The 18,832-nt window shown below is 51.7% G+C and overlaps 1 protein-coding gene across 1 annotated transcript; it reads right to left on the bottom strand.

The window, feature by feature from the left end:
• Positions 1 to 2,126: 2,126 nt before the first annotated feature.
• LOC105696452 (neuroligin-1) lies at positions 2,127 to 17,279 on the bottom strand. The gene is made up of 7 exons (XM_012418920.1): positions 16,169 to 17,279; positions 10,441 to 10,587; positions 7,529 to 7,717; positions 6,965 to 7,221; positions 5,331 to 5,477; positions 4,838 to 5,265; positions 2,127 to 4,439 (listed from the first exon to the last, which is right to left on the bottom strand). The coding sequence occupies exons 1-7, from the start codon at positions 17,277 to 17,279 to the stop codon at positions 3,416 to 3,418; spliced, it is 3,303 nt and encodes a 1,100-aa protein (XP_012274343.1). The 3' UTR covers positions 2,127 to 3,415.
• Positions 17,280 to 18,832: the final 1,553 nt, after the last annotated feature.

Genomic DNA, 18,832 nt, shown 5'->3' on the forward strand with positions numbered 1-18,832 from the left:
ACAAATTCAGGCCGAAAGGAGCCGATACCGGAAGATAATGGCCGCCTCTAAAAGAAACGAGCGCGGAAAGGTTGTTCCACATTTTCGGGGACATCCCTCAGATCGTCCCATCATCATCATCAATAGGTGCCTCGGAGTTGTAAGATAAAAGGGACGTGCAAATTCGGCCTCGCCCGAGGCGGGTCTTCCTTACCTTGGGAAAGCTCTGGGTGAAGGTGGTCCTCCAGGTGGTCCTCCAGGTGGTCCTCCGGGCGCAACCCAGAGCAGGACTAATTACAGCCTCGCCCGAGGGGACTAGGCCTCTTCTTTGGCGGAAAGCACCCCATTAAACCGAGGACGTCAATACGAAAGCTCGACCAGGCAATTCCACGAGCTGCGAGTCGTAAAGAAACCTTCCGACGATCCTCGAGATCGCGGAGGCCGGAAGTTTCCTGCTGACGAGACCGGAATTCCATTACCCCGAAACATCGGAAATCCAGGAGGGTTCTCTTCGCCCCCGGAAGCCCCAGGATCCTCCAGATTTCTCTCTACGGAATTTACTTCTCCAAGAAACTCTCGGTCTTCTTTATCTTTAACTCTTTTTAAATCAGGAGTTAGCGTCAATTTCCGCAGGGGGTGCCTATTATTCGTATCGCGTCTTTCAAGGATCTGGAATCCACGACTGTATTGTTTAATAAAAATTGATTCACCTGCACCGCATTTATCCACACACGCAGAAAAACAAATTTGGTTCATTTAACAAAATCGTCCGATCGACTGAATTTGGTTAATTTCAGGAAATGTTTCGGTCGAGCGAACCGAGTTTTAGTTCACTCGACCAAACTCGTTCGTTTCAATCGATTAAAGTGTTTTGGTTAAATTGTTTCGTTAATTTTGTTACGATTTTACGTTTTTTAAGCTTCGTTCCCGCTCGTGCAGTTTTTAGGTTGAAGTTGGATTAACCGAAGCTAAAGGGTCTAATTTGGCTAGTTAATCTAAACGTGGTTATTGGAAATTAACCCGCCGTTAAAACGTGCAACTCTTAGTAACCGTGGATTAACTTTTTGACCGAGGTTACTCCGGGTACGTCTTCCCGAAGGAAGGATTAAAAATGGCTGAAATGACAATAGCATCCGCGTGTTTTATGCATATGCATGCGGGGACGTGCCAAGAGGTGGACCCCTAATTCCGCGACATGAATTTCAGATTGAGCTCGTCAACGCCTAATTGCTAATCCCCGTCAAAGGAAGTCAATTCCGTGGAGCGTTCGCAGGATAGTCCCGGTCCTTTGGTGGATTCGCCAGACCGGGTCCAGACGAGGCTAATCCTCCAAAGGACCCGAGATGAGACGACAAGTGCACTCGTTAAAGCGACCCGTAACCAGAAACTCGTAATCCTGATCCTGCGGCTTCCGAGGACGCGAGACGGCCACTCCGCGCGGCAATTCCGTCTAAACGAAAGGGCTTCAAAGCTGCGGAATGCTCTTTAATTGCTTCCTGCTTTGGCTTTCGATTCCTGACACAAGAAACCTCGACGAACGCCCGATTTCCAGCTCCCCTTCCGGAAAAAAAAAAAATTCGCGACGAAAGATTCCCGTTTGGAGGACATTTTATGATTTTGTCGACGCGTGCTGGTATTAAATTTAATTATTAATTTGCAACATTTTTCTTTTGCGTTGTTGGTTATTACCGTCGACGAATCCTTCGTGGCTCGAGGTGCAACTTTGAAGAAGCTCTTGCAATTTCATCGAGGCGTCCTTCGCGCTCTGGGAATAAAAAATGATTTCTTTTTCTCACCTTTGCCGGTGCGCGACCTGTACCTCTCGCATTAAACGCCAAGGAGGGCCTCGATTCTACGTGCGTCACGACATGCTCGTTGCACATTTGCTATTGGGCTTAACTGGGTCGTCTTTTACAGGAATCACCGAATCGTGACTGGACGCTCGTAATCGCTTTTTGTGAGGGAATCCAGGACTTCTCTTCCGAGCTTCTTCCTGCACCGGAACTCTTTACGGTCGCCACGCGCCGAGTAAACGAATAAATTCATAACGATAGAAGGATAAATAAAATCCCAAGGAAAAGACCAAGGAGTGCACATCACAAGACAGCCCATAAATACTTCAGGTAATTTATTTAAACAAACGCCAACATTCGAAACATCGATAGACATCCGCGGACCGCAGCTGCGCCGGGCGTCTTCGCGCATTCCGGACCCCCCAAGGGGCGCTTAATTAATTATTCAAATCCATTATTTCCGGGGAAAATGATCCCCCAAGATGGCCGGTGCTCTTCTGGTAACCTCCAGGAAGCAACTTCGATGAAGCTCTGGCCTCCGCTTCGCGTTTTTTGCGAAAGGGTTGCCCTTTCCTCGTCAAAGTGCGACCAGGCCGTCCTTGCGAAAGTAATTCACGTCTAGGCTAGTTATGCGGTTAGGCTTAATTACAGGTGGCACCACTCTGCGGGATTTACACTTCCGGCGCTTATGGTAATTATTATTCGTCGACCTCCTCGGTTTAGGTTAGGTTAGGCAGTTGATATGCGCGCCGGCTCGCGCGCGTTGTGCGTTCCGTTACGTATCTCGTTTGTCTGCGTCCCCGGGATTTTTAGGGATTTCCAGGAATGTCCCTAGGGAACCCCTGCACTCTCGGGAGTCCATTTTACCCCCAGGATCCCGAAAACGACTCCTCGAAATCCCATTTCGAAAAATATTACGCCTCAACTGAACTCGCGTCGCCTTTCGAAGAGGCTTCTTCGGCCGCCATCTTGGTTTCGGGTTAACACTTTCACTATAGGGGGTTAATTTATTAGTTTTTGACTCTTTTCTGGGATTCGGAAGAGAAAGCGTCGCAAAAATTCCCGCACATTGTTTCGGTGAGTATTTTTTTTTTGGAAAAGGAATGTTCTAAACGGAACTAACTTTGACGAAATTAGTATTTTTTGGGAATGTGTGAAAGCGTCACTGAGGATGATGTTAAGGAGTATTGTTAATCAGAACTTCAATTCGCTTATTAACTTGTAACAGACCTTAAACATCAACACTAAACTCGAAGACTCGACGTCCAACTCTTCCAAATCCCAACTAGACAAAGTCATAGGTGAGCCACAACACATCCAGGAATTTAAGTGTTAGAGTCCTGAGCAAGGACATCGCGAAACTGAACTTATTTTCTCCGCCAACACCGATATTGGTCCAAACCCACAGTCACCGGTCCTTCTTCGCTTAATCGATATGATCGAAGAGTTTCAGAAGACCAAGAACCAGTTCCAGAAAAAGAATTTCTGCAGATGCAGTTCCAGTCGTTGCCCCACCCTGCCCGGAGCCCCACGTCCTAGTTTTCAAAATCCATCCGAAGAGATCCTGACCAAGTCTTCGGATTCCAGAATGAAGGGGACCATCAAAGGATCTTAAAGAGAAGTCCACGGAAATTTTCAGCATCCTAAACAGAGATCTCCTGAATCTGGACCCTCTTCTTGGCACTGCCTGGAGTCCCAGGCTGTCTCAGGATCCCAGGACACGCCAGGCCAACATTAGGAGCTGGGGCCTTGGGCGGAGGCGGCGGTTCCGGAAGTTCATCGTCATCTTCATCATCGTCATCCTGATTCGCGGTAGCATCCATACAAGGCGAAGGTGGCCTGGGGGCACAAGGACTCCTGCTATAAGACGGGGGCTCCGAAAGACGCTTCCCACCCCCAGGTGGTGGTGAACACTGGAACTCCTGCAGCTGCAGCTCCAACTCCTGCACCAGCTTGGCCTTATGGGCAGGAGGACTCGAAGGAGGCGAGTCCACCAGCCCCAAAGCAAGCCTCTGCTTTCCTGCCGATGGATCCAACCCCGAACACCCTGCTTCCAGCAGCTCTTCCTTCTTCTTGTCGCCAAACCCTGCCGCCCCCGCGTTCTTATCTCGCTGGTGGTAGATCCTGGCGAAGATGAGGATGTTGAGCAGCAGCAGAAAGATCCCAACGGCGATGGTGACGGTCAGGGCCGTGGTGTAGCTCTGGTAGTGGCTGGAGGCTAGCTTTCGCAGCAAGTTGTTCGGTCCTGGACCCAGATTGGGGTGCTGGGTCCTGGGAGACGTGGGCATCGTTGTGGTGGTGCCGTTCGGAGTGCACTCGGTCGTTGGCACCATGCTCGACATGGAAGATGGCTCCGTGGGTGATGGGGCTGGCAACGGGGGTGCCGGCAGGGGAAGGGCCATGCTCTGGGGGCGAACCGCCCCCTCGTACAAACTGGGACTCTCCACCAGGTGGTGATGGCGCATGCTCACCTCGTACCCCGGTCGGTGCAGCTGCGGCAGCAGGTTTAACCACAACGACATCTTGTGGCCACGATAATGGGATCGCATCGCTGTCTCCCGACCTGCCTCAAGGTACAGCTGATTAATCGAGTCATAGGAATCCCAAAATGGGGGACTCGAGGGCAGATTTTCTGGCGACTTCTGGGGTGATGCTCCGTTCGGGTCCCTGAAGCACACGGATCACCGGATGATTACTTTTGGACAATTCCCCAGATAAACAGAGTGTTCATCTACATAATTCTAAGTTAACGCAAGTACAATGAAAGGGCCAAATTTGAACTCTAATCCGCAGGATTCCAGGGTAGACCGACGTTAGGAGCTGGTGCCTTTCGCAACAAGCTGCAATCAACGGCAAGGAACAATCGCTCTCGAACTCCGAACAGGAACTCCTCTCCCTCTACAGAGTTAAATCCCAAGAACGCATCAGCAGATTATCTCCAGCACCAGCACCAGGACCCTAAACTAGGAGCAGGAAAACCCGAACAATCCTGCGAGGTAACTCCTAAGGGTTTGACCGGAGCACTTCGATCGATCAGGAAACCTTCAAAGGACGACTTTGCTCACCCTCTGCGCACGAAGTTGGCCAGGTAGTGCACCAGCAACCTGGAGAGTCCCTCGTCCTCCACGGAGTAGTTGCTGACAGAGGACGCCGCCGAGGCCGTGGGTTCCCCATGGAGCAGGGGGGTCCCCAGGAGGTAGGGCACTTCCTCCCCCCTCAAGCTGGCCCTATCCCCAGGCTGGAAGTGCAGGAAGTACCCCCTGCCCCCGCTGGCAGAGTGGAGTAACGCCAACCTCAGCAGCGGCGCCGCCACCTGGCCGTCCCCTAGCAGCGAGAGGAGCCCCTCGCAGATGATCGCAGGACTCTGCTCGCCTCTCTCCCAGTCCGTGTACTCGTTCCTCAGGGTCGAGTAGATCTCGTGCAGATGGTACCTGTACGTATTCCGGACGTAGGTGCGCAGGATGCGGTCCCTCCTGGTCTCGTTCAAACCGTTCTGGAAGATGAAGTGGAAAGAAATTTTATTGGCGATGTAAACGAGGGGGAGAGGATTTCTTTTACCTCGAGGTCATCTTCGGTGAAGTCCAGCCAGGCTTCGCTGCTCGTCAACCCCATAAGGAGGTCTCGATCCCCGAAGCTGGCGAATTCCGCTCCAGGACCAGGCACGATCGGCATCAATCCCGAGGAAGAGGCAGTAGGTTGGAAGGTCTATTAGGAAAAAAATCCAAATTCTTTTTTTCAAGTACGAATAATAAAAAATACCGGGGTACCGATACGACAATACCAGGAACCGACCATTGAAGGAACCGAGTTCGATTATCGCGAGGAGGAGAAGATATACCGAAGGAGTTACCCAGGACGAGTCAGCGGTGTACTTTCTTCCGGATAGGGAGAATAAAGGGAATAAGGAGAGGGAGAGCATCCGGGAAGGAAGCTACCCGTTGCTCGAGAAAAAAGATTCAGAAGTCGCAAGAAAGGCAGACATGCGCCATCGGGATCATTTCCGAGGACGCAACATTAGTAAAAGCCGGAAGACGAACCAGCGCGGCACTTCTTTTGCGGATCCAAAGCCGGGGAAGAAAGCACCACCGCCTTAAGATAGAATCTGCCAAGGAAAAGGACTCGGGAGAAAATTGCAAAAAAGCCGCGCGACAGACCTCAAAGGAAATCCCGCCAAAGGAAACCGCGTCCAACGACCGAATCTTTGTCGAGGTCCTTGGCATCGGAAAAGGTTTGCGAAAAATCCGCCGAATCGTCGAGCTTAATCAGGACCCGGATGAACTTTCTAGTCAGCGAGTTTTCCCTAAAAGGACATCACATCCAGAAAGTGGATTCACCCTTCAATGGAGTCATGAATTCGAGGAATGCGCGGAATTCGACCGGAAATTTCGTTCGGAAAAAAAAGTATAAAGGAGGAAAAGAAGGAAAATCGCGTTCTCGGGATTCCAGGAGCCGTGAAAAGGACTTCGGCTCGATCCCGATTAAGAGCACTCGACGGCATCGTCCCTGACTCCCTTTCAACGTTCCCGGTACCCACCCTCGCTTCCTCGTCGGCATCGGGGACGAAGCGACAAATTAACCGATACATCGTGCCCGACATAATGCCGCGTTCCGGAAGGGGAGGGCAGAAAGAGGGAGCGAGACGTAGCAGGAAGGACCTCCCTTCATTCGTCACCAGGATGTCCGTCCAATTAGAACGCGCATCGATTTCCCGTCGTCCTGGGACCAGTCCTTTGTGGACTTCCGAGAGCGAAGCTGCGTTCCCGATGCGCGGATTCAGAATGGATTCCTGTTGGATTTCGAGAACCGAAGGAGCGCCAGGATGGGTGCTCCGGTATGCAGGAAACGTCAGGAAATCGCCCCTTTTGTGCAGGAAGTTTGAGAAAATGGCACCGTTATTTGCAGGAAGCGGTAGGTGTCCTGTTGTGCAGGGACCTTCAGGAAGTGGCGCCTTTTTTGCAGGGAGCTTGAGAAAATGGCGCAGTTAATTGCAGGAAGCTTCTGAAAATGACACCGCCGTGATTGCAGGAAATGTCAGGAATGGTGTTTCGAGGAAATGCTGCCTTTTTTACAGGAAGCTTGAAAAAATGGAACGTCCACTTTTTCAGGAAACTTAAAGGAACGACGTCCTATTCTGCGCAAGGTCTAGGAATTGATGAAAAAGAATGCTGCAGAATGAAATTTGCGATGCCGACCTGGAGGCCCGAGGACGGCAGGACCGCACCGTCGACAAAGGGCGCGAACCCGGAGGTGAACCGGGGAGGGTCCAGCTGGACCTCGAGGAGCTCCTCCAGGGTGCGAAGACGAAGGCACGGGGCGATGTCGTCCACCTCGACGTCCGCGGGACATCCCGTCTGCTCGGCCACCCTCCTCTTCACCGTCAGGGGGTCCCTTTGAATCGCCCATGGGGAAAGGGCCGAACCCCCTAGGAGGACCACTCGTTCCACCAGCTCTGCAACAACCGAGGGAGGGGATGGTCAAAGGGTGGAAGCAATTTCCTCCCCCCCTGGCCGGAATCGGTCGTCAAAGACGGGGGAAATCTCGGGGCGCGTTTCAGTCGGCGGAACGCATTCGCGCGTTATACATCCCGTAAGTGAACATTCGCAAGTGCCATTCGTTCATGAATCTAACATACGTTGAGTCGGTGGATGGCCTCTTGCCGTTTAAATTTATACGCAAGTCGAACGCGAGCTTGCGATTTCCTCGCTCGATTTTGGAGTGCAAGGGGCAATTCCTGAAATTTTTGAAAAAGTTAATACCTTTAGACATGGGCGACACGGCGAGGAAGTTGACGAGCGCCGCGCCGGTGCCATGGCCCAGAAGAGCGAGTCTTTCCGGGTCTCCGCCGAAGGCCTTGACGTTTTCCCTGAGCCAATGGAGACCGGCCACCAGGTCCATGAGTCCGTAATTCCCCTGTGCACTCCCCTTGGAGCCGGTCTTCAGGAAGCCTGCAAAAATCGGTCGAATCAGCGCGACCGGGTCTCTCGACGAGGCCGGAGTGTCGACCCCGAAGGCAACCGGGCAGGTTGCCTCCGAAGGGGCTCGTTAACTTCCCCGGACTCGTTAAGCTCCCTCCAGCTTCGGGGTCACGGCGAAGAAGCCCTCGACGAGCCGGAACGCTTTGAGCCCGACATAGGCAAGGCGTGCCAAACGAACTTACTCTAACGCAATTTTCCCCCTGATAGCCCGCGGCCGGGAAAACGACCGCGACACCTCCCAAAGAGGCGGAAATCGACGGGAACTGCCGGAAACCGGGACTCGTCCTGGAAGGAGGGTCCCCCTTCGAGACCTTCCAGCAAATAGGAGAGCTGGAAATTATTTCTAGGGGGTGACTGCCTCGGGGGAGTAATCGGAGCCCTTCTTCAAGGGGCGCCGAGGGGACGCCATATTGCGAATTAGTGGATCAAATGAAACTTGAAACGCGAGTTGAGGAAACCACTCGACGAGCGATACGATTTTTCCGCTCAAGATGATACGAAACGGTCGTTCTAAATATATGAAGCGATGAAATATTTATAAAAATAATCGTTACGTCAATTAAGGCTATACAATTTATAATTGTCTATGACTATGTGCACGATTCTATTATTTAGCTTCGCATACATGTAAGTTTAAAAAAAAATGGAGCGACCTCAATGGGGCTCGATCCCTCGGCCTTGCAAATTGGGGTGCGATTGGCGCCAATCGAGCCGACAAAAACGAATCGTTGGGCTCGCCCCGTTCGGTTCCATGGCAGGGATGGTTCCCGGGGGAGGATCCTCGAAAAAGCGAAGAGAGGTCGTCACAGCGACTCGACCGACGATATTGGATAACGCTAGCTGCATTGTTTCGCAATGCGGAATCCGAGAAGTTGCGGCTAGGGCGACGTTGAAGAAAATATGGAGGTAAGCTCTTCCAACAACCTGGGAATTATCTATAACGTATATAAAAAATAAGGGTCTCTTACTTATCGATAACGTAGCCTTTCCCTTTCCGCAAGATCAAGACCGAGATCGTAAGACCAAGAGCGATTTTGCTCATCCGTAGAAGAGACCCTGAGTTTCCATACGGCTGGAGATTAATATGCACGGGGGTGGCATCTCTCCACCCTTGGAGGGGGAGTCGAACTCCCCGAACATTTTCCCCGGAAAGATTTAGGAAGGATTTATGAAACTTTCGTGAAATGTCGGCCCACGATAAATGATCTCTCCGCGCGAGAGGTCTGAACGGTTGGACGTAAATAACGTTCCATAGATCTTCTTTAAATGCCTTATGAACGATTTGCGGAAAGGTATTGGGAGATTTCGGGATCGACTCGGCCATTTTCTGCCTTTATCGAGCCTCGCAGACCGTGGGCCATAAATAATACGATTAATATACATACGAGAGGTTTATATAAACCTCCATACAAAATCATGAAGGTATTTCCCGCATTGGGTGTACCAATTTATTTCAAAACTTCCCCCATGAATAAAGAAACCGAACAACCCAATAGTTAGTAAAAAAATAAGTCTGAAACAATTAAGCCGTTTGTAGGAGCGGAAGGAGTGGCTGGGGGGAAGAAGGGGTCGACCGAGTTCCTCCCTATCGATTGGTCCCCAAATGGCGCACGTGCGCACCCTAAATTCCGGACACCCCCGCTAAATATCGAGGATTTCCTGCAGTTTTCCATCCGGTTGTTCCCCAGGGGGAGGCAAAGCACGTTCGTGCTGACCCGTGGTAGAATATTCTACATAGCTTAGAATTCGGGAGCCGTTTCCACCCCCGAAAGTCGGGACATCTTCGGGGTGGTCCCTCGACGATGCCGATGATCCCTTAGTACTAACTATGCAATTCCGGGGAATTTTCCACTTCTTCGACCCCTCGGGGACGCGAAACGTACATCCATCCCCGCAGAACACCCCTCGTGCAGGAACTCGACAGACACCCTCGTTCTTTCGGGCCAAAGGAACTCTCGGGGATGATTCTGAAGTGTATCGATGATCCCCGAGTACCCAGTGAAGTTCTCTACGAGCCATATATTTGTCGTATTTCTTACGAGGACGCGCCCTAAATTCTTCGCACCCCTGACGGAGCACCAGCAATTTTTCAGAATTTTTTTCCTCTTTACCACCTCCTTGGGAGATAAGTAATATTCAGGCTTAACCATTGGAGGATATTTTTCGCGTGAGAAAATTAGGGGTGAATCTTCCCGGGGAAAAAAAAAATTGCCGGATACCCTGCACGTGGAGGAAATAGTCGAAATTTCCACCCTTTAGACGCATCTCAGGGGTGGTCTCCAAGAGGTCTCCGGACGGCGCTTCGAGCCAGGTTCGGCCAGGTACGGATCGCTTCCGGTCCCACAAAGAGCTCCCCGGAAGTGGCTTTGTCCGCGTTTACCGGGAAGATTGCCTCGTGAAATATTCACGGGACGATTAGCCGGGTGGTTAAGCCAACGTCGTCGCCGAGGGCACCCCAAAGCCTGGGCCTTTTATGCCTGCGTTCGTAAGAACTTCTTACTTGAAGGATGAATTGCCGTCGAAGATGGGAAGTGGACTTTTGCGAAGCACTGAGGCCCAATAAGAGTCGCGGTTGATGGGAAATTAAATGCGTCTACATTAGGATATTGAGACGGAAGCTGGAGCTTCGTGATCTTTTTAAAAATCTGTTAAAAAATGTGCAATTAATGGAAACCGATGTCGTCAGAACGTACCCAAAACCCCGAGGCGGAAATTGATGGAAACGACGATCAGACGACCATGGGCTGCCAGGGCCGTTCCATCCAGGGAATTCCCTGCTCCCCAGGAGTAGGAGTCCCCGTGGACGAGCAGCAGGGCCGGCAACAGGTCGGGGAAACTACCTGAAATCATAAAAAAGAAATACAATTGGTCTGGATGGAAGTGAACTCTCCTTGCAAGTATTACAAAGTATCATATCCTAAATTCTGCACAGTCGCTGCAGACCTGCTGCAGACATTCCCATCAAGAATATCTACATCCCCCTGGCTAACGCCATACATTTCGAATAATGCCATAACACCGGTTGCGATTAGGGCAATCGATCCGTACATGGTGCAACTTCCCATGCAGCTGATAAATTTTATTATGCGAGAGGGCGGCACATCGTTCGGTACTTTGTCGGAGCGCAATTTCTCGGTGCACTCGAGACGCGGAAACCGTGTACGTGACAGTAAATGTGGGGAGCACGTAGAAGCTTGTGCGACAAACTTTCCGAGTGCCGCAGCCGGAAGTGCGCGCACCAGTGATAGGTACCACTTCCGGCCTGGGGCGTTGCGGGTTTGCTCTCATTTTCTTGCATTCCCCGCCGAGGGATGAAGGAACCACTTTGGACCACACATCTCCCATTTTCCATGCCGGAGAAATCTCCGCACGGCGGCTTACGGAGCAGCCAGGGCTGGGATTAAAAATAACGCAAATATTGCGGATCAACGCTACAAACGTTCTACGTACGACCGGGTTTTAATTAAAAGAATAAAAAAAGTTATTTCGTAAATTGAATGTCTTATTGCAATTTGTAGGAAGTCAGAACCTTCGGCTGATGAAAAGGTAAATAATAAAATAAGTAGGAGAGGTACCCCAGCAGTGGCTGTTCGAGGAGATACTTCGGAGTCGATACGGCTTATTCTCCCGGGACTTAGCTCCCGGAATATGAGCCGTATCGACCGGGAGTTGGAGAGAGCTTTAAGTGAAAAGGGATAGGAACGATATTAATTACAAGCCAGATAACCCGTAATAATTTCCAGGAAACTCCGTTGAGTTCAGAATCTTCGCGCTACAATTGTCAAAGTTGTCATTAATTGAAGTAATAATAAATAGTAGTTTATAATCGGAAATATACTCATCCTGCGAGTATAGTGGATACCTCGAGTTTCGATACGGCTCCCTCTCGCGGGACAAAGCCCCGGGAATATGAACCATATTGACCAGAGGTTAGTTCGAGTTTTGAAGTGGCTTCCCTCGATTAATACACAAACTTTTGAGGCTCTAATCCACCCCGGCATGGCATTACCCCCCAAGGGACGGGAAAATTTCTCTTCGGCAAAGCGCCGAGGGGCAACTGTCCAAACTTCTGCCCTCTGAGAATCGATTCATCGCGAGAGAAATTCTCCCCTGTACCCAACCTCTACCCAGGAAGTCTCACCCGAGAACCTCGTTCCCGCTTCAACAAATTTTCTCCTCGTAAATCGTCCCACCGTCGTTCGATAAGGCTCACACTCCCGGGAACGGTCGCGGGAAAATGGACCGTAACGATTCCGTAGTATTCCGATCGTACCTCAAGCTGCGGACCGATCGGAGCGCAGCACCTAGTTTAGCGAAAAACGTTTTATAAACATTTTGGCGCTCTACGTGTACAGAATAACCCTTTCATATAATGTTAGCCTCTACAAGCTCTATGGAGGCAACACTGGTCTGGTTCCGGCACTCCCATCAGACGCCGCGCGTCGTCGCAGCAAATTGGCCGACGCCTCTCGCGCTTGTTACGGTTTCACGCCCGATGAAGCGCACCCTGGCGATAATACGCGGAATCACATAATCATCGGCGAACGAGCCCAGCGATGAGCGCAGTCAGGCTAAGCGATGGGAGACGAGACGAGACGTCCACCTGTTGCGAATCCTGCGGCTCCCTGCTCCCTCCACCCTCGCCATCCCTCTGTGTGCCTAATGCGTCCCTTCGCCCTCCTCTCCCCTGGAACGACCCTTCCTCGCCCAGTCGGCCTCGCACCGTCCTGTCATACCGACGGTGTACCTCTACCCCCGAGTTACGACGTTCCGCGGTTCTCTGCTCGACCCAGCTCGACCAGTTAACCCCGCCGAAACGCGACAGTCGGTTCATCTCTCCCTCTCTCTGGATTCCCGTATCTCCTGAATATTGTCTGTTGCACCTCGAGTAATAACCAACTTCTACTTTCAGGCGAATTGTTCCAGGCGAAGAGGAAACGGCAGTTGGAATGCCTTGGAGGGCACGAACGCGAATGCCTTCCCTGCGGATACGAAGTTCATGGTGGGTGGGTGCGCTCGTGTTCACCTGTACGCATGGTGTAATAAAATTGGGCGACCTTGATAAGACGATATTTTTCACCGTCCATTTCTCCCCGCGCATACAGCATGCAATTCCGGGCTTTTCCGATGCAGCGTGCACCTGCAACTAGGCTAAAGGGCTCGTATTGGTTTTTGATTAGTCCACTCCAACGAGCTCTTCCCCTCGGCCCGATCTTTTTCCAGCCTGGAAAGAAAGTCTCGGGCATTATGGAGCCACTTCCACTTTTTAACTTTTCATCGAGTGCTCCCGTCCAACTATTCCCTCCCCTTTCTTTTCCGCTCTTTGGTCCAACGACTGGCCGTCTGTCTCTCCTCTCTCTGCCGTTTAATTATAAAGCTTCTTCGTGGCCAGACATACGAGGCAATAATTCATCTCCGATACAGAAAATCCCTGACGTGTACCCCGAGAAAAAAACAAATTTCATGACCCCTACACCTAACATCCCATTTCCCCTAGTTGGGTATAAAACGTGAATTAAGCGTGAATAGAACGTGAACGAAACGTGAATAAAACGTATATAAAACGTGAATTCCACTTCTTTCTGTCTATTGGGGCAGGTCGTAGACCAAGCTGAAGGGGACTTTCGTTTTAAATATTCGAGGGTGCCTTTCAGACTTTCCGAGTGGCGCTTTCTTAATTACAGAGCAGGCCGCAAGATTCTATACGAGAGGCCGCGTCGGGAATTAATCCGCAGTCTCGCCCTCGAGCAACCCCTATCTAAGCAGGGTTGATTTTTGCATCCTGGACAAAGTCCTCGAGGACCCCAGGAGGACGTTGAGGCACGTACACGATTTTCACGTGACTGTATAAATTTTAATAAATATATTGTAAAAATTCCATGAGGTATTTTCATGGTTTTGTTGGGAAAAAATTCAACTGTCACCCGGTACGACTGCCTTAAGGAGCTTGATCGTCTAAAAGCTGTAGGACACCAACGGAGCATCGAAAGCCACGTTACGGGGCACTAATGCTCATTGGCCCATTTTTGACGTATACCCACAAGGTTTGAAAATGTAATACGGTCAATGAAGAAAACTAGGAGTACCCTGGAGTATCTCGCAGCATCCAGGAGGTCGCGGGATCTCGTCCGGACTTCTTGCAGCGGCGGTCGTTGATTCGCAGCGAAGCTCCCTCACTCCCGCGGTGCTTGCAGGTTTTCACTTCTGGGTCGGAACCGACTGCAATGCACTACGGAATTGAGGCGAGCAACGCGCATCCGATGTGGCCCTTCCCTCGAGTTCAGCTCCTTTTTTTCCGGCTTCTCCTTCGCCTACTTTTACTCATTTCTCTTCCGGCCTTCTTCTTCCCGAGGTCGGTCGATAGCCGCCTCCGAGGCGGGGGCTGGACTTCAAACTTCCCCCGATTTTTGCTCTTTCCTCGGGACCTTCCCTGGAAGGAACTTCGACCCGATGCTTCGGAAATATATCGACAAATGGCGGAAGCACAAGGTCGAGAATGATCTCGGTATTGATTTCGTTGCGTGGGTGCTGAACCCGAGAAAAAAGCTCTGTTCCCCGTGGTAGTTAAGTAGAAGTGGAGATAAATGTATGAACGGATACGCCGATTATTACGCCTCGGGAAAGAATTGTTGGGATTGTCGGAGCATAACCTATTTTAACGACTAAGTATGTAAACATTTGTGCAAAACGTGAAACGCATTGCCGACCCTCGCTTATCCCGGTTTTTTACGGCTTACTGGGGCACTCTGCCGCTTTCAAGCAAATCCGCATCGGCGAATCCGGCTTATTATCCGTCCGCCATTTCCGCATCCCTCTCGGCTACTTTTAACAATAAATACTCTACCGAGCCCGGAACAACTCCCACCACTTGCGAGCTAAATTTATTGCTCGATAGCTCTAAACGAAGAGAAACCATTTAAATAAAAAATTAATCGGGGAGTAACACAATTCGTCCATTTAATTGAATAATTCACGATTACGTTTAAATAATGAATATTCTCCAGTTTTCGGTAAACGCGCTTAATCGTTACCGTTTTAATCCTGTCTATTAATGAGCAGCATTTCCCCGCAAAGCCGAAAAAACAAATCGCAAATACTCTCTTATCGCTTATACGGTTTGATATCGGGCTCCACTTCTTCCGGAGAGATCTGCACCCCCAAATCCGGATTATTATTCGCCTCCCTTTCCCATCCGTCTCAACCCCCTGGGCACCCACTTTTAATATCAAATATTCCATAAAACCTCCGGGTACGCTACTTGCATCCTGAAGTATTCCTAAAAGTACCTGGCAGACATCCCGCTTGGTCGGCTCTTTGATCCTTCTCGTCGAAAACGAAAAAACCTCCACGTGAATTCGAATTCGCAAATTAATTCCGAAACACCGCGTCTCTCGTCTAGAATTTCGCATCCATCTTATCGTTCCGACTTCTTCCGTTCGTTCATTTAATAAATGCTGTTCAACTCCACTGACTTACGGAAGAAAATGAGAAAAAGGATTACGTACGATAACGAAGGAAAAAAATGAAAGCCTCTTTAAAAAATAGTAAAGGGAGTTTAAAGACATGGTTGTCCTTTTTCAGCCATGCAGTCCGGTCCAGGGTGCATTGTCTGCATTACAACGACCTCTTTCACCAATGAATAAATGTAGGAATTGTGAGATTTATTCGCGCAAAAATAGGGGGAAAAATCGAGGCAAACTTTCTTCCCTTTGCGCGACGGAATTATTGTAGAAATCCCTAGATAAATGGCCGACGCGAAACTTAGGACCAAGCTCTGTCGCGCTTTAATCCGATTTGGATGCATTATTTGCATTACGGTGACCTCTTTCCGAGCCAGTAGAAAAAAGGATAAACAAATGCAAAAGCCGGGGAATTTATTCCCTCGGATAGTTTCAAATGTGTCTTTTTCGCATACTAGTAGGAGCAAAGTACCTTAGCTAATAAATACGTATCGCTTATTTTGCGATGCACTGCACATATGTAAGAACCAAGAAATTGGGGAGGTACACTTGGAGTACTTTGGTCGTAAGTCAGATTTTCGCGTATCCCTGAAAGCACGTCATGTCTATTTCAAACGAGAGCTCGTCCAGGGTCTCCAAGGTAACGTTCCCCCTGGATCCCCATGGTCCTGGATCCCCGGGTCCCCGTGCAACCGAGCACAGGGTAAACTTCCTCCTTCGTCCTGGCTCATTCAATTTTCACGATTGCTTCTCTCGTCCGGTGTGCAGAGCTTTACCCTCGCGAGTGCCGGCACACCCTGAGACCACTCGGTCTCGAGTAGGCGAGACGTTTCCTTCTCCAAGACCCATCCATCTTAAAAATTCAACCGCAGACTCGACCCTCCACCCGGAGACCGGAAGTCTCGCAGCCCAGCCTCTGGACCGCTGAAAACGCCCTTAATGCAAACTGAGGTCTACTCACCATGAGGAGGTCTAGGTACGTAGAGGTTGAGGTAAAGGCAGTCTTCGCTCTGGTTAACCAGCAGAGGAGCAACTCTCTGCAAGTAGGCTCTCCGGCGGCGAGGAAGAGTGACGTCGATGTTGGGGGTCCTCTGGGGGCAGGCGGGAGGCAGGGCGTCGGCGACCTTGGTACCCTTCCACGGGGTGGGAGTGACAGGAGGCATGTACCTAAGGGCGCCGAGGGGAGGCGTCGCGTAGGGCACCCCAAGGTAGGCTTCAACGGTGGTGGTCCTGGCGACGATCCCTCGCAAGATGCCGTACCTTGTCTGTACGACCCTGGTGCTGTACTTCTGGCCCCCGGCGAAGGCGTCGGCATTTCCGGTGCCCCAGTGGCCGCAGACCAGCCCCAGGAAGAGGACCACCGCCGCCAGGCACCTGCCCTTAGTGCCCAAGCCCGATCTACAGGATTTAACGAAATCCCCCAGGTCGAGCTGCCCAGGTTCATATTTCCATATCTCGGGGTGGGTTTTAAAATTGAAGGTGGAGGCTTCGAGAGTGACATCCTGGTCCCTTCCCGGAACCTCTTCCAGGGCGAACTCCTCAAAGTCCAGGGGTTCCCCTCCCGGTCCTGGACCAGGGAGTCCCGAGGGGCTTTCAGCAGCATGGTCGAGGAACCCGACGCCCGAACCCCCAGTTTCCTTTGTCCTTCCTCTTGATCCTGGGTCAAGGTACCTTGGAGACTCATCGCAAGCACTCTCAAGAGGCCCTCTTCCCAAGGCTTCGCATCCGAAGTTCGAAAAGTGGGACCTGGGGGACCAGCCCGGATCTCCCCTGACCAACGTCCTTCTTTCAGGTCCTCTCGCATCGTGATGGGCGTCACTGGGATCCACGCTCCCCAGAGCCCCTCCTCCGAGACCTGGGGATCCCAGGTGTCCCCTTCCTGCGGGGCACGGGACGCATCCAAAGTGACGTCTCCTGGACCACTGCCCAAATCCCTGATCCTTGCGACCGCTCTCCAGGACCCCTGATCCTGGGTCTCGGCGCGCTCTCTTGGCTCGCTCCCTGCAGTCGCAGCTGCAGGTGGCACATCTCTTCCCAGGGTTCCCAGGGGGCGAGGGTCCGGGGCTCCGCATCGCGTCACGCCACCGCCTGGTCCTGGCCCCCACGTGGGGCCCCGCATCGGTGGGCCCCTTCGGTGGATCCGGGAGTCCCCGAGGGGTCCGGGCCCGGTTCACGGTATGCACCCCCTGGTCTCTCCGAGATCCGGTGCGCCCTCGACACCTCGCCAGCCATCTCCGGGGACTCCCAGACGATTCGTGCTCAAGACCGCCCACGCTAATCTCACGGAAGTCATCGACACCCCAAGTGGAACCGACCCTCCGGGGCAGCCTTCTTCTCTGTCCCGCACTCCACGGATCTGCTGACGTCAGCGGCTCCTCTAACTCCTTCGCCCTTTGCGGCTCCCTTCGGTTGCGACTCCCTCGTCAATCCCCCAGGGGACACGTTTCGCGGATCGCCTCGAGGAGTGGCTGCATCCTCTCCCGAGAGGCTCCTGGGGAAATCGACGGACTGGTCGAAGGACCCTCTTCAACCCACGCAATAAATCTGGAGTCCTTCGTGGACACCCTTCGCCTTGGGGTGAAGGGTTTCAGCTCCTAAATGATTATGTTGTCCTAAGGCGGGGGTGCCTACTGTGGGTATTGCGGGTACTTATATGTGTGTGGAACTGTGTCTGGCCAGTACTTCAGGGTTCTGATACGCCCTGAATGGATTGCGCGGATTGCTTAGTCACTTCCAACATGTTGGGCTCCTTAGGGGTTCTTTTGGGGTGCGTCCTGGGATTAGGACGGATCGATGGGGAGTTAATCCAAAAGGAACTTTGGATGATCTCTGGAGTCTTCGGCTTCTACTGGGGTAGAATGTTGGTCTTTCTGTCACGCTTCCGGACATCCGGATCTCCGGACTCGCCCAAGTCCGATAAGAAAGTCTCAGCTGTGTCCCGGATTATTTGAGGTTAGGTCTCCGACTTAGCTTCCAGATCTCATCCGCTGATCTCCGGTGCCCAACACCATCGCGAGTAATTCTGCAGGATCTTCCTCTTCGCGATAACAATGACTATATTTCTTAGACATCGAGAACTCGGGTAATCCAGAAGTAAATCGGGACCCGGTGTTATCCTCTCGTTCTCCCGACGGACAGTCTCCAGGTCCATGTGGACCCCGCAGAAAAGGAACGACAGGTCGCAGTGTCGTGGCACTTCATCGCGGAGTAATCCTGGTCCCAAGATTAAGCCGTAAAAGACCACCGGTCACATATCCAGAGCACGGGTTCCTCTCCACCGTCGGAAAGTGTCCCCAAAGCCAGCTGGACCCCGGAGGGTTCAGACCCCAACCTAAGCTCATCCAGACTCTTCGACAAAGGGACCACCCACCTCCGGACCAAATCATGTAAGCCCTCGTCCTGCCTTCCCCACACCCAGCACCCAGTCCCCAGGGAGCCAGTCCAGGCCCAAAGGAAAACCCAGCAAACTCCCGATAGAAGTTCCCGCGCAGTCAACGCCAAACGGAATCCCCTAAACGAGTCATCGGCAGGAAGCCCACCGACAAAGGCTCAAAGGCCCCTTCCCTCCCGGCTCCATCGTGCCATTCCACCGTAACCCAACAGCGGTCTCTATCAAATCGGTTCC

This window comes from Orussus abietinus, unplaced genomic scaffold, assembly GCF_000612105.2.
Source record: "Orussus abietinus isolate OABI.00-Male unplaced genomic scaffold, Oabi_2.0 scaffold13, whole genome shotgun sequence".
NCBI classification, from domain to species: Eukaryota; Metazoa; Arthropoda; class Insecta; order Hymenoptera; family Orussidae; genus Orussus; species Orussus abietinus.

Excerpts from the sequence above, each read along its gene's own strand:
- LOC105696452 (XM_012418920.1), bottom strand. The coding sequence starts at position 17,279 with ATGCGGAGCCCCGGACCCTCGCCCCCTGGGAACCCTGGGAAGAGATGT. Across the intron at positions 7,222-7,528 it reads CGTGTCGCCCATGTCTAAAG|AGCTGGTGGAACGAGTGGTC; the intron begins GTATTAACTTTT and ends CGGTTGTTGCAG. Across the intron at positions 4,440-4,837 it reads GCCAACTTCGTGCGCAGAGG|GGACCCGAACGGAGCATCAC; the intron begins GTGAGCAAAGTC and ends CGTGTGCTTCAG.